Source organism: Pan troglodytes, chromosome 9 (assembly GCF_028858775.2).
Source record: "Pan troglodytes isolate AG18354 chromosome 9, NHGRI_mPanTro3-v2.0_pri, whole genome shotgun sequence".
Classification (NCBI taxonomy): Eukaryota; Metazoa; Chordata; class Mammalia; order Primates; family Hominidae; genus Pan; species Pan troglodytes.
Window position 1 is genome coordinate 130410685 of NC_072407.2, and position 16153 is coordinate 130426837.

At 42.4% G+C, this 16153-nt stretch overlaps 1 protein-coding gene across 4 annotated transcripts in view; it reads right to left on the reverse strand.

The window, feature by feature from the left end:
* Window positions 1-16153, reverse strand: part of ETS1 (ETS proto-oncogene 1, transcription factor) — a 128351-nt gene that overhangs the window by 18249 nt on the left and 93949 nt on the right. For 2 of the 4 annotated variants that reach the window (XM_016922254.4, XM_016922255.4), the window contains 5 exons: window positions 13401-13520; window positions 12233-12433; window positions 8992-9069; window positions 7746-7994; window positions 3116-3376 (listed from right to left, as the gene is read on the reverse strand). In XM_016922254.4, coding sequence (XP_016777743.1) covers window positions 3116-3376; window positions 7746-7994; window positions 8992-9069; window positions 12233-12433; window positions 13401-13520 — 909 coding nt within the window. The remainder of the gene's footprint in view (window positions 1-3115; window positions 3377-7745; window positions 7995-8991; window positions 9070-12232; window positions 12434-13400; window positions 13521-16153) is intronic. The other 2 variants (XM_063784605.1, XM_063784604.1) reach the window with 1 other exon arrangement.

Genomic DNA, 16153 nt, shown 5'->3' on the forward strand with positions numbered 1-16153 from the left:
AGTTTCTAACTGATTTCCACACTTACAGTGCAGTAAGAAAGACATCCTATCAAGAAGTAAAATGTATTCCTTTGGAGGTGATAGGGACAAAGACCCAGACTCCTGGTGAAATGGCAGGAAGATGGATTCTCTTCCCAGCTTGGAGAATCTAAGCATGCACCCTTTAGTTCAAGCCAAGTAATAGAGACATAGAGCTATGTGTACCCCTACTGTGTGGCCAAACATACTCTGGAGCAATCAAATTTTAAGGGAACAGACAGAAAAGTTGAGCAGAACCTGAGAAGGTGAGTGTGACTTTTACAAGCAATAAAATGTATTGCCAACAAGTCTATACAATGATTTCTGCTTTCCAAAGTACTTTTGCAAATTTCAGCTCATCTTAACATGTCTGCATAAAGCTAGACAGCCATTTATAGGCACTCTAGTGACTGCCTCAGGTGGTGGGTGAGGCTGTATGGGCACATTTCATCCGCTTCCCTATTCCCTAGGATGCATCTTAAATGAGGTTGGCGGGGGCACCATGAGGGTGTGAGATCACCCTCAGAGGGTGAGTCTGCAGTACAGGCAGGAGATGTTCACCAGGTATCAATTACAGGAAAAAAATAAATACTAAAATGTGGGCTGCTCCTCACATACCTAACAAATCCCAACTTTCATTCAGACCACAACAATAGGAGAATCCAGTTCAAGTCTAAGGATATTTAAAATATCTTGAATCCAAGGAGACAGTGAGCCCACATACTCACTTTTCTGCACTCAATATGCGCTCAAACATTTGCTGAAATAATTGAATTGTTATAATTGAGGGTTTTTTTCTCTATGTCTAGCACAATGTCTAGCATTCATTTATTTAATTAGTTGATTTAATTCAATTACACTTTCACAGATTTCCTGCCACCAAGATAAGAATGAACACTTCTACTTCACTAAAAGTAGAAAAGGGTACAAGGTAAATTTGCCTAAAACCACACAGTGTGTTAGAGTTGGGAGGAAACACAGAGGACTTCTGTTTTCTGGACTATTATTCCCGCCATCACATGAGATAGTATGAAAAGTGAAATTGCAATTGTCAAGGAGAAAGAATTAAATGGTAAGAGGCTTCAAAAATGTTTTTTCATTAAAATGATTACTTCAGACTTTGAGACTTTTAAGTGATAATCACCACCCCTTCTCTTCTACTCACTAAATGTTTTACTCCCTTATCCCATGTCTGAAGAAAGAGAGAGAGAAAAGAAGGAAAGGAGGGAGGGAGGAAGGAAGGGAGGGAGGGAGGGAGGGAGGGAAGGAGGGAAGGAAAGAAGGAAGGAAGGAGGAAGGGAGGGAGGGAGGAAGGGAGGGAGGGGAAGGAAAGAAGGAAAGGAGGTAGGGAGGGAGAGAGGGAGAGAGGGAGGAAGGAAGGAAGGGCAGAAGAGAGGGTGGGCAGGCAACTATCAATCTATCCAAACATAACTCAGACCTAGAGCATAGTTTTCTCTGCACCACAAAAACAGAAGCAAGCACTGCCAATTAGAGATAACATCTACCTCCCAAGGCCACAAAGTCATTTTAGAGCTACCTCTGCCTTTCTTTTCTCTTCCCAATTAAGCAGCACATCTCCCTTCCTTTATCACTATATTCAACTGCAGTCTAGTTCTTTAACCCCTAACAGGTATAACTGCATGAGCTGGCACTCTTGTACTTCCTGAGAGTGACTTAATACACTTTTCCTCATCCCAGACGTTTTTAATGGAAATGGATATACTTCCTAATAATCTCCTTTCAAAGATGGGAAAGGACTCCCTTGAAAAGTACTAAGTTCCTACATGCTAGCCATGTTCAAGCAAAGACCACCAGGGTATTGTAGAAAGAATAAAGTAAGGACCTTTAAGTTCCATTCCTGGCCTTGACCTTGTTGCTACTCCAACACGTAGACATAATTCCTGAGCACTACTCATGCAATGAACTGCACTAGGAGCTATATGGAATGCAACATAAGAGAGACACTCCTGATCTTTGAAGGGGGAGTAAGTTTTCAAGCATTTGAGTTGTTCTCAAAGGTCACTGGTTTTCTTCATAAAAGACCTAAGGCTTCCCTGAATGCAAAAATAAGGATTCAGCATACCCTAAGGATCAGAGAGACACCTCAATAGAAACACAGATCTTGCTGTTTGTCATCATCCACACAAAGGGTCCCTACACGAAAACATATCTAGGGTGGAGAGAATTATAAGAGAATAAAGGCCTAGACCACATCTGAGTAATCAAAGCTACTTTAAAATAAGCTCTACTCACAACACACTTTCTAATTTTTAGAAAACACTACAATCTTACAGAGAGATCTGATGATTAACACATTAATGCTCCTTGGCTATTTCTCAGATATACTCTCCACATGTTTTTCTGGTTAAGTAGCATGATATGCTACAACCCATTTGAAGAAAGCATTGTTTTGCTCTACTACCAGAGTCTCAATCAAAGTTCAAGCTCTCAACCTACATCTTCCTTTCTCTATGGCCTTTCTTCACCCATCACTATCATAACTATAGCTTTCGCTCCTGGAAGAAAACTGATAATAAAGCCGAGTAAGAGAAGGGGTATTCTCTATAGGCCAGGATGGATCTGGACAGGGCGTAGTGCCACTGAGGACACTGTTCCCACATTTGAACAGCTGGCCTAAGGAGAACCGTGCTGCAGAACAGTCCAGTGTGGAGGCCATTCAGTTGTGCCTTTGAGAGATGCTGCTGCTGATTTTGTATTTAGAAAGACCTCCCAAGAGCAGACCAGGAAAAATCCCCTGATGCCAGGCCACTAGATAGAGTTTCCAGGAACACCAGATCATTATAGTTCCCTTCCCCGAGACATGGAAAAACACCCAAAATGTAAGTTTCCTACCATTCTTGGAAATGATCCCTTTGAAGAGAATGATACTATTTGCTTCCAAAAATCAATGGCTATTCACAAGCAGAGTGGCTGGAGAGAGACTAAAGAATTCTTAGAGACTAAAGAATTCTTCTCCCCCGTGCCCTGCAAAAGGGAGTCTCTCGTCGTCTCTGGTCAGAGGTGCAGAGTGCCTTCCAGGACCCCACCCACAGAAACGTGCAGATGGAGTTGGCCTAAGCAGCAGGAGGGTGCCTACCTGTGTAGCCAGCTAGGGCAGCAGCAGGAATGACAGGCTTGTCCTTGTTGAGGTCAGCACGGTCCCGCACATAGTCCTTGAAGGTGCCCTTGGGCTTGTGGTTGGGCAGGGCAGCCGGATAGTCCTCTGAGTCGAAGCTGTCATAGGAGGGAACACGCTGCAGGCTGTTGAAAGATGACTGGCTGCTCCAGGACTGGGTGAGGCGATCACAACTATCGTAGCTCTCTATGCTTTCAAAAGAGTCCTGGCCCCCGAGTTTACCTGGAGGTAAAGGAGGAGGTAGGAAGAGGACAGGGGAGGAGGGAGTGGGAAAAAAAAAACTGTAAAAACCCTCTTATGGAGGAGAGATTGCTAATCAGATCTGCAGGAGGGATGGAAGAAGGGAGAGGCAAGTGGGAACAGAAGCTTCAGGGGTCATGGGTTTACTCTGAGGAAAGGGGCTGCACTAGGCCACCATCTGAGGGTCCACGGCCACTCTGCTGCCTGCTTTGAGAACTCCAAGTACAGAGATTCAGAGTCAAACGTTGCTCACATCTGTCGGAGTAGCGTTTGGGTCCTCAAGAGTTCTAAAGCCAGAAATCTAGAAGCTGAGGATCACACATGTTATGATACGATTTCTGGCTGATGTCGTAGGCCCAATGAATAAATGAAGAAATCGGAGCAATGTCAGGCTGAATTCCCCACTCCAGCTCAAGCCAATGAGATGACTTCAAAAGGCCCAGTTTGGAAAACATTTTGGTCATAAGAAAAAAGAATCCCATTAGACTAAGAGCAGATTAGCCTGTTTTGACCTTGGAACTAAGTGCTATTTTTTAGCATTTTTCCCAAATACTATTTTAATATGAAATACATGTACTGACCCTATGCCTTTTCACATAGAGTAAGATGGTGTAAGATGCTTTACACAAGAGATTTTTTAAAATCACACACACTCTCACTCTTCTAAACAGAAAACCATATTCTTTATCCTCTCCAAGTAAAATTATGTACTTGAAATTTAAACTTCATTGGAAAAGTGTAGGCAATATTTAAAAGGTTTATTAAAGAGTTAAGGTCCACAGCAGTGTCAGAAATCCTTTACTGTGTGAGTTGCTTAAGGCATTCTTAACTGACCACAAGATCATGCAAGTTCATTAATTTCCCAAACCAGGTTATAAACAGCTGCTATGATTGCACAATAGCTCCTGGAGAAATTTCCATTGGCAAAAATGCCACTAAAAAGGAGGCTAGCAAAAAAAAAAAAAAAAAAAAATAGTTTTGGAGGAAAACAAATGAATCTAAGAGCGAAAAAGGCTCACAGGAATGGTTTTTATATGCAACTTTCAGATACTTTTCAAGTAACCTAAGTTAAATCATAGGAGACTAGATGGTCACCTCAATTCAGCACAGGCCAAAAGGCAAAGGGATGTGACAAATGTTTATGGAGAAATATCCGTAAGTCAACTCTTAATTGTTCAGGGGTGGCTGATCTATAAATTTCAAATCCCAGAATAAGGCTGACTTATACAACTTCATATTAGTGTGCCTCCAGTGTATTTTTCCCTCCATGACAGCGGAGATTGGTTAAAACAATAAAAATCAAACATGAACAGATGCCCAAACCTAAATTAAATATATAGGAAAATATGTTGCTCCCAACATTGTTTAAAGATCCGGATAAAATATATTCGGTTGAGTGTGTACTTTTTGTAAAATCCACTGCTGTAGGTTTTCTCTACATCCTGACCCCCTCTAGAACTGCTTTAAACAGAAAGGTGGTGTCATCCGTTTCATCTCATTCCTTCCTCCACTCATCCATTCAGAGGAGGGTAATCTCTGGAAAGCAAACTGAAGAGCTTCATGGAGTTATCAGCCCTGCCCACCCAGTCCACTAGCAAAAGGGCACCTCTTCATTCTTACTAAAAATGAATATATATTTATTTATAATTCTTAAAAATTCTTTCCCATTTACCCACCAGAAAAGTCATCTTTTTCACCTTTTTAGAGATCATCTAATTTTCTTTCAAGAAATTCACACTAAATGATTTAAGAAAACAGCCTACAACCAGAATGTCAAAGCCTTGTTTTAGCAGAACAGGAAATTCTGTGGCGTCTCATAAAAAGGTATTTGTTCATACCAGCTACTGATCTTCATGGTCACTTATTTTCTCTTTGAGACAAACATACCAAAAGCCTAAGAAGGAGAATTTATATTTTCATCAACACCGCACCAAGTCGATAGTATTTATGCTAAAGTCTCTCTGAAATGATTCCATTTCTATCAGCCAATTTTATACTTGGAGAAAAAGGACATCAGAATTTTCACAAGCAAGATAGTAGAGTTTCCAAGGAGTCCCACTAAGCAAGGGGACTAAACCAAGCCAGAACCAGTCTCTGGCAACCCCCCAAACATGAGGCAAATGCAACCCTGTTGAGAGTTGTGGTTTACAGCGGTAGGCAGCTTTCATTTTAGCTCGATTTCACAACCCTGGTGCTGGGAACCTTCATTTACGGGTATTTTCTCCAAAAATGGGTAGAATCCAACTGGATTAGATACTCAGTTATGCTGCTGCGCTCATGCAGGGAAACCTGTGTTCTCTAAACTGTCCACTAGCCAGCCTTTCTGAGAAGGGCCTCGGCGAGCTCCTTCCAAAGCTATCTGAGTCCACCAAACAGACCTCAGAGCACTCAAAACAGAAGATGCGGCAGCACCCAGCCACCCACTGAGTAGACTCGTACAAAGACAGTCCTTAGGGCCCAAATAAGTGGGGCATAGAAGCACTCTGTACGCTGTAATGCAGCCCGTGAATACTGTACTATGGTTAGTATAAATAACAATCAGCTAACAGTAATGCTTTCGGTCTAGACCAATCACAGCATCTCAGAATCAATTGGCCCTTTGCATAGGCCCCGTTTGCAGCACTTCTAACATGCAGAAAACAGCCCTGCACAAAATGGTCTTCCCCTCAAGTTTTTGTGGCCTGAACTTGGAGGGAGGGAAGAAGAGTGGAGCCAGAAAGAAATACCTCATGTCTCCTTGTAAGGGTCACTTTTGGTCCACAGTCATTAGTTTGGGGTTGGAGGGGTGGTAGGGACCAAAACCAAGAACGAAGAAAAGGAGAGGGAAAGAGACAATTACACAAATGCAAAGCCAGATGCAATTTCAAAACAATGTGACAGGAGATCGACCCAAAGTTACAACATGGCTGAGCCCAAACCCACAGGCTTGGCATCACTGTGTAGATGTACAGAAAGTCCCACAAGGAAGAAAGTCGTTTTAATGCTTTGACTCGCCTGATAAAAAAGAAACACATATACACACACTTGTGTGTATGTATTTAAATAGACATGCACCCAAAAATAAAAAAGAGCCAGAAAGGGGAAGGCCGACTGGTCCCACCCATCCCCTTCGGTCTGAAACACTAACACCCTGGGGCCTTAAGAAGGAAGATTAGGGGTTCTGATTTGGAGGGACTTTCCCTCTGCAGGGCTTGTTGGTGATCCCTAGGCCTGCTAGGAGGAAGTGTGAGTCTGAATACTCGAAGAAGACGACAATGGGCATGACCCATGATTCTTCAAAGTAAAGGTACCATTGGGCTCTCCTCCAAGAGCCTCACAATAGGCACCACATATGGTCATTGAGCAGAAATCACTAATAGGCCAGCCCCAGCCTGACATCTGACCCAAGCCCCGCTTGATCAGCTTTCTCCTGTTCCTCTTCCCATTTATAATTCTTTCCCATTTACCCACCAGAAAAGTCATGTTTTTCACCTTTTTAGAAATCATCTAGCTCTTGCTAAATAGACAAACCCTTTCTTACAATAGATTGCATTTTTCTCAGAAACAAAACAATTTGGACACTTTACTAGGTAGGCCGTACCTCTGAGTGTTTATGTCCTGTTCCTAAAAATTGGGTGCATTTTACCTTTTTTGCTTTATGTCAGCCAGCTCTATTTTGAAACATTTTCTTCCCTGACAGTGAATATTTTATCATTATTGTAATAGTCACGTTAACAAAACTACCTTCTTTTGGAAACCCCTGGCCACCTCCTTCCCTGGTCCTCTAGCTAAATACACACTTTCACCACACTGCTGATGACTGGTTCCAAATAAACCGTTGGTTAACCATCTTGTATCTTCCCAAACCGAAAAAGTCACAGGAGGCTAAAGATCCCAGGCTGGCCAGCAGAGGTCATTCCAGGTACTAAGCTAGGATCTACAGTCAGACCCAGGAGTCCTCTGGGAGGGGCACCAGGACACATGCTAAGCTTAAGGGTTTTCCAGGGTGGCCACTTGAACCATTTTTATTTGATTATGTCCTCCTCAAGGAAAATAGAGCATACCTTTCAAAATGACCAAATTCAACTAGAGTTATTGAGTAAAACATTTTGCCCAAGTAAGATATTTAATTTCTTAGATTGCCTGATTTTGACTTCACTGTGGACCCCATGGCCTTTGTCATAATAATGGACTTGGCTAAAACACCACGATGGAAAGTTCTTAGTATCTGGACATTCTAAGATGGGAAGGCTGAAACTGAGGAATCTACAGTTCTAATAAATAAGAAAAAAAAAATGGAACCTGAAAAAAACTCACAAAGTCAGGTAATTATTGTAAACCCAAGAGCTTTTAGAGAAGAAATATGACCTACCACGACTGGTCCTCCCCATGCACATGTTGTCTGGGGTGACGACTTCTTGTTTGATAGCAAAGTAGTCATTCTGCAAGGTGTCTGTCTGGAGAGGGTCCCGGAGAATGACCGAGGGGTAGTCATTCTCATACTTGAGGGAGAGGAGCTCTTCCGAGCTGATGGGATGGAGCGTCTGATAGGACTCTGTGATGAAGCTGGGCTCTGAGAACTCCGACGGTGGAACACACTGGGCATGCTCAATACCATAGCCTGGAAACAAAGGGTTTGCAATTAAAGAGAGGAGAGATTTGTACCTAAAATAAGCAGTTTTCACCATCTACAGGGCCCTATGATGTGGAACAAGCTCCTTAGAGAATAAGGGAAAATACTTTAAATCAGAAAAGCTTGCATTTTTAACCTTGTCCACTACTAAACAGCTTTAGCCCTTGACAAGATAATTGATTTCCTGACTTCATATCCTCATCTATAAAATGGGGGTGATTGCGATTTTTCCCGGAGCACTGTGATGAAGATGAAATGAGGATAGAGGTCAAATGCCCACCAACATTCCCCACACAATAAGCTCTTGACACAGAGTAGTTAATATCATTGTGTCACTAGAATAAAAATTGTAATAACGTAAAAAGATAAAATGAAAAAAATAAAACCTGTTTCATATTCCCTGTAAAAGCACAGCCATCAGATAAGATGGTCCTATATCTCAGAGCTTACATTAGTGCAACAGGCCTACATTCATTCTTTCCCTCAGGCCATCTCTTCAGTATGGTTGGGTATCTTACACGAAAAAGGAGAAGACTGTATTTCCTATAATAGAATTTGAAGCTGCATAGCACACTCTTAAAGAAGGATTTTGGAGGAAATGCTGCCATCTCCACTAATAAAAAGGAAAGAACAAAGACCAAGATCAAATCCCTAACCCAACCCTCTTTTGGCCATCGTAGTGCACAGTATCAAATAGGAACAAAAGTTTAGGGGTCTAGTTGCAGTCTCTCTGCATGACTTTCAGGTGAAGACATCAGAGAAGGATCCTAGTGTGTAGGAACTTGGTAGGTTAATGAAACATATATATAGGTTGAAACTTTGTGCTTTGTGGAAAATAATAAAATAAAGTAACAAAGAAGAGTCTACATCTAAGAAGATATTTTTTTTGATAGAATTACCATGAAGGAGCCTGAGATTCACTGAGATAGGGATCTTTTCCTAGTTTGCTATTATCATGAGAGAAGAGCGGTAGAAATGAACTTACTAATGAAGTAATCCGAGGTATAGCGGGATTCTGGATAGGTTGGGTTGACTCCATTAACTTGATATGGTTTCACATCCTCTGTAATGAACAGATAGGGAAGGAACAAAGAGCTCAATATTCAAGTCATGCTTGGCCTAAAAGGATCTTGGATGCAAAGACCACAATGATCTCAACCCCTTTTCTAGGAAATCTGCATACTCATTAACGGGGTTGGCATCTGAGTCTGTCCTGACTGTGGCCTTGTCTAAAGATGAAATAAAAAAAATATGACTAAGGTTATTATTTCAGTAGCTGCAAAATGGGATTTAGTATCTTGGAAAGAGAATCCATGAGTAATCTCTAAGGGCTGAGAAGGCATTCAGCATTCATTCTCAATGTATTCGTGCTGCGTGTATGTCGACCACACTATAGCCAAAGGCTTGAGTACATCCCAGGTTAGCAGGATCAATCCCCAACCCCCAAACTAATCAATTTCAAAACTTCTCAAAAATATATTGTAGTCTTTAGGCCGTAGATTTTACGTTCTCCATTTCCTCTAACAGATGTCTGGTTTTTGTTTTGTATTTTTCCCATTGCCCTCAGGTTTCAAGTTCAGGCCCAGACAAGAAGCAGGACACTGGTAAGGTGACTCCATTTGGTGAAATGCGACTGCGCTTGTGTCAAGGGAGAGAAGAGCAACCCAATCAAACTCCTGCCCGGATGCCAACTCCCCTAGGAAAAGGAGAGGAAGGGAGACGAAGAGCACCTGCGGACAGAAAGCTCTGCATGACCCTGCAGTAAGCCTGGGATCCTCTAATTACCCTGGAACAAATGCCATGGCTCCGATTCTTGTATGGAGTAGTCTGATTATATTTCACCATAAGAATCTGACATAGAGTATGGGTTTGGGTTTTTCCTCAGGTATTTGATAGCTTGTTAGGAGCAAAGTCTGATGGGAAAACAAGTTTATGCCTGCACAGAAAAACAGTTCCCAGTTGAGATAAAATGATTAAACTTTGCTTTAGCAGTTTATCAGATTGAAACATCCCCGTACCTTTCACCTTCCACCCCACCCCAAACAGCTATGTTCTTTTGCTGCTGTGTTGCTTTAGTTTAATTACAGAACAAAAGCTGTAGCCTCAGCACAAACACCATGCTCATCTCTTCAAGTAACTGAACCTGAAGAGGGAGAATTCTTTCTGCCTCTCTCAACAGAATATTGGGTGGGAAGATATGACTTTTGACTTTTGCTCTCAAACATACTGACTCATATCCTAATTCTCTTAAATGTTCTTACATTATTCCTTTACCCTAAGTGAGGCCAAACCAGTCTTAGGGGCCAGAAGGCCCCCGTGAATCCACATTATTATACAAAAAGCACAGGATGGGATGTTAAATTTTAAGTTAAATAAAAATATATTGAGGGTGGGCACGGTGGCTCACGCCTGTAATCCCAATGTTTTGGGAGGCCAAGGTGGGCAGATCACGAGGTCAAGGGATCAAGACCATCCTGGCCAACACGGTGAAGCCCTGACTCTACTAAAAATACAAAAATTAGCTAGGCATGGTGGCATGCGCCTGTAGTCCCAGCTACTCAGGAGGGTGAGGCAGGAGAATTGCTTGAACCTAGGAGGCGAAGGTTGCAGTGAGCCGACATCGCGCGACTGCACTCCAGCCTGGGTGACAGAGCAAGACTCTGTCTCAAAAAATAAATAAAATAAAATAAAATAAAAATATATTGAAAGTTGAAATAAAATGAAGAAAAGGAGATGAGTGATACTGAAGAAATCGCCTACCCTGAGCTTCATTTTACAGACAAGGACAATAATAGGACTTGTCCTTACTATCTCACACGGTTATTTTGATAATCCAAAGAGAAAATGTATTTGAAAGCACTTTGGAAACAAGGAGACCTGATAGAGATATTAATTGTAACTACAATCAGAGATGGGCTTAGATAGCCCAAAACACCTGGCAGCTCCATTGTGATAAATGGAGGAAAACAGCCTCTTAGTAGAATATACTGGGTTACACAGTCTGATGGAATCTGCTATTGTGTTTAGAAGTCAACAGTCAAATCAGATCTGTTAGGAGCCTGCCATGTCGTTTCCCTCTATAAACAGGTCGCTCATGTCAACACCTATGAGTGGGTGTCTGTGCACGGAGAACATGCCGGTGCTTTGGGGAAGCCTGTGCATCTGCCTGCCATCCTCGGTAAAAGCAGCCACAGAAAGACTTACCTAGTTCTTTCCTGTGTTCCTTTATGTCTTATTTTTCAACAGAAGGTGAAAAGAAGGAATAAAGATAACACTTTTGAGCACAGAGAAATCTAGTTTGGGTCTCTCTTGAGCACTGCATAATGGAATATATTCTTAACCAAAGGAAGGTATAATGTGGGGTAAAAGTGCTAATCCTGAGTTTTGCTCCCCTCCCCCAGCGTCTGTGCCAAGGGTTAGAGCTGATGACCACAGGGAAAGGGTGGGCCTGGGTTAGAGAGGGCAATGGGCTTCTAGGCTTACAGTCAGCTGGAGGGCACTGCTGACTGCTGGTAACTGCAATTTATTTTAAGAAAAAATTCAAAAAAATAAGCACAAAAACACCCAAGTTTGCCGCCTGCTGCTGTTTCTATACTCAGCCAGGACTGTGGTACATGAGTCACTTGGTCCAAAAAGGTTGGAAGAGGCTGTTAAGGGAGGCCATGTCATTACAAGGTTGCAACATAGCGTCCTGATATAACCCCAGTTCCTGCTCCAGATGTAAAAGGTATGATGTACTACTGCAATTCCAATTCAGTTAGTGGGCAGAGAAATCTGTCTTATTAATATGGTCTCAGAAGCTAAGCTTTCCCGGGATGTGATCAGGTATTATGGGGCATGCATCAAGGCAGTGTGTATTAAGATTGCAGAAAACAAAAACAAAAACAAAAACTATTCTTGGGTTGGCTGTGGGCACTGCTTGTTCAAACAGGGCATGGGTTTGAGATAAGGACCTGGATTAGAATGTTGCAATCCAAGAAGCTTCAGTGGTACAATCTTGCTGAAGATTAATATCTGAACCCCCAATATGTAGAAGAAAAAGAAATTACACTCATCTAAGAGTACCTGCTGTATGCTGAGCAGTGTACTAGGCACATTCCCACATACGTCCTACAGTAGGATGCCCACAGATAAAGGCATTGACGTCCCACCATTGGGTGCGCCCCCTACCTACTCTCACAGCAACCCCACATAACCTCCACCTCTCTCTGTTTCCACATATTTACCTTTCTGCAGGATCTCTAGATGTTCCCATAAGATGTCCCCAACAAAGTCTGGGGCCAGCTCGAGAAAGCAGTCTTTACCCAGGGCGCAGAGGGCTGCTCCATTCATACAGAACTTCTGGAAGTCCACACCTTTCAGGCTGAATTCATTCACAGCCCACATCACCCAGTCCCGAACATGGGTTTCTGTCCACTGCCGGGGGTCTGAGGAAAGAGATCAGATGAAGATCCAGCAGGTCGGGCTTTTAACTCCTATCCAAGCCTCAGAGAGGACACTGAAGGAGCTGAATTTAGCTGAGAATGCTATCTTTATTCATCGAATGAGGAAGCATCAGCCTAGCCTGCACATCACTAAGTGCCTTCCATAACCCTCCCCTCCATATTCAACATCTCTGCCTTCTCTATTTCACCAGCTAGGAGGTCACTACTGCCAGCCAAAAAGTACCACGTGAGTATTCTCTGTCCTTGCAGGCAAAGATTTCCATGAATCTCCTCTCTCACTGCCTTATTCCCACTGGACTTTTTTAAAGCCCTGAACAGAACAAATGGCTTCTTTAATAGCAATAATAACAAGAGATTGCTCATGCCTCTCCCTGCTCTTAACTTATAATATACTTGAGACTATTATTCTCAATTATTTTTTATCTTAGCCAATTATAGTGGTAATAATTGTAGCAATTAGTAGTAGTCATTCATTCAAATGGCACTTGGTAATAACATTATTAGGTGCCTGTATTATACCAGATACTCTGCAAAGTCTGTACTTATCATAAGCTATAGCTTGAGTAGCACTGTAATATTGATAACATGCGATCTTCATACATGACCTGAGGTTTAACCTGGCTACACCCACCAATGACACTTAGAAGTTCAGATGACAGCAGGTGTAATGCCCAACATCAGAGCTGTTCCAAGAGATCCAGAACTGATTCTAGTGTGCAGGCAAGTTTGAGGACCACTGTCTTCATATCAAGATGGCAGGAACAAGCCCAGGAGATGGGGCAGCCTCAGTATGTGTGTCATGATTGTCCGAACAGATGGCAGCCATGGCCCATAGCTGCTGACTCCAATGTGGTTAGTGTAACGTCTGCCTCACACACTCCAGGTGAGAAAATGTGTCTTCCCAAAGGGTCTGACCCCAACCACTCTTTTTCCAACTACAAAACCATACCTTTTGGGATCCCCAGTCGTTGCTGTTCTTTAGTGAAACCACTGAAAGTAGCTTTTAATGCTTGAGACATCATTTCTTTGCTGCTTGGAGTTAATAGTGGGACATCTGCACATTCCATATCTGCATGAAAAAATTGCATATGAATAACAAAAATTACATAGGTAATGAACCAATCATAAAACATTACAAATGTGCTGTGAGAAGGCAAGCTGAGAAACAACTGTGCTAGCATCCTCACCAGAGCACCAGAGCAGGCAATTTTTTTTTTTTTTTTTTTTTTTTTTTTTTTTGAGACGGAGTCTTGCTCTGTCACCCAGGCTGGAGTGCAGTGGCGTGATCTCAGCTCACTACAACCTCTGCCTGCTGGGTTCAAGCGATTCTCCTGCCTCAGCCTCCTGAGTAGCTAGGATTACAGGCATGTGCCACCATGCCCGGCTAGTTTTTTTTATTTTTAGGAGAGACAGGGTTTCACCATGTTGGCCAGGCTGGTCTCGAGCTCCTGACCTCAAGTGATCCACCTGCCTCAGCCTCCCAAAGTGCTGGGATCATAGGCATGAGCCACTGTGCCGGCATGAGCAGGCAACATTTAAGGGGCTTTCCACATTGTGCTAGGTCTAAAATGTCCTGCATCCCTGACAAACAAATATGTTTACTCTTCCTGAACACCTCTACTAGTTTATACACAGTCCCTGCTTATCTTTCACATTTACCGAGAATATTAATGTTACTACATACTTTCAGTTACCTATGAAAATGAAATAACAATATTCATTCAACAAATGATTAGCACTTGCTTTGTGCAAGGAATTAAAGAAACAACAGTGAACAACACAGAAATAGTCTCTACAGGAGCTAGCTATCTGATTCTTGCAGTAGATTCAGCCACTAAAAATCTATCTACACAGTTAAATGTTTCAATGCAATGTCAATAAGGGCTTCAAAGGAGAAGTACATGATGCAACGTTAATGTGCAACAGGAATTGCTGGAAGTCTGAAGGAAACAGGAAAGGCCTCCCTTAGAAGATGAGAGACGTTTGACGTGAATTGTGAAGGATGCATGAGAATTTAGGAAGAAAAGAATACTCCAGATCAGTGGTTCTCAAAGTGTAGTCCTCAGAGCAGGGACATCAGCATCAACTACAAAAAGATCATTTTGTTTTAAGATCACCTTATCTGTTCTGTAAAGAGTGATTTAGGGGGTGAGTATGAATGGATGAGCAAGACATTTTAGAAAGTTATTGCACCAGTCCTGGTGAGAGAAGATGGTGGCTTTGACTACAAAAGTGGCAAGGCAGATAACATAAGTGAGTCAACTTGAAGTGCATACAGGACGAAAAATCTATAAAGCTTGGTTAGTGTCAGTAGTGAAGAAGAGTGAGGCATTACAGCCTGCAGATTTGCAAATGTATCATCATTTGCTACACCCACATGCACCTTAATCTCTGCTATGTCCATCCAGATCCTCCTGTATTTGCGGACCATGTTCACGATGTTGGTACATAAATATAGCTGAACGTAAACATCTTCTGAATTCACCCCAGGCACAATTTCCCACAAAAAGTGAATAAGCAAAGAAATGAGCTGAGAATCCCTACTAGCTTTCCTGTTACCTTTTGACAGTGATACACTTTACCAAAGTGATTTCTAGAAACCTGAATCTTCAGTGTATCCCATGAAACTGACTTATAAAATGACTAAGTTCCAGGCAAGGCTACTACAGAAATTCTTCAATTGGCCATTTCTAAACTTTGCTTGGTTAAAAAATATTCCCCGGACACAAACAATGTATTATGGGCTGAATGAAATTAAGCATAGGATAACCTCTGAAGAAAGGAGCAAATATATTGCCTCTGAATGTCGAACTAAGTGGAGATTACACTGCATAAAAGAAGGACAGGTGGCACTTTCTCTCTTGTTTGCTTTTAGTGATGCTGTCAGGAAACTGCTAGAGTCCAGGCTGTGCCCTGGAAGAACAGAAGGGCTCCCTAGCTGCTCTTCCAGGCCTTGCCAATGACGAGGAATCTGAAGTTCCAGGGAGTGGTAAGTTTGGGTTGCCCTGGGACATGCCCAAAAAAATCTAGTGGAAAAAATCAACATGTCTCCAGGAAGGTTAACAAAATGATGGAAAATCCCAGATTGTTAGGGGGAAGTAATTGGGGGAGGGGATAGAATGTTGATTACATAACATCCAGCCCTTCAAACAATGGAGTAATCATCAAATGAGTCACTAAGAAACACATGGCTGCTCCCCATCCATCCCCACTCTACACCTCCAAGAACAGCTAAGCGGCAGGTCCAGAAATGTCTTCCCTTAGAGTAGAAATCAGTTTTACTTTAGAGAAAAGGGCTCTCTAGTTAACCAGAGAGTATTGCTTCTGAGAGAAGAAACAACTGTAGCAGCCCCAGCTCCCAGCACATGGCTAAACACACAAGTCAATCAACAAATGTTGAGTGAATTAAATTTTTCCAAATTTGAAGCAACTTTCCTCCCTTCACCCCCATCCAACACAAATTCATTAACTTGAACTGTGTGGGTTTTGTTGTGTGTGTTTGTTCCCTCCATTAGATTTATGACTTGATGAAAAGGACCTTACTGATGGCGGAAATTGGCCAGGACAACACATGTGGAAAACACAGGCCAGGCCAAATGGACAAGCAGTGGTTCTGCTGTAGCGGGAACTGAAGAATGAGACTGACTAGGAGGCCCCCAGAATCTTCTCAACATGAAAGCTGGGACAGTGGGATGCCAGTGT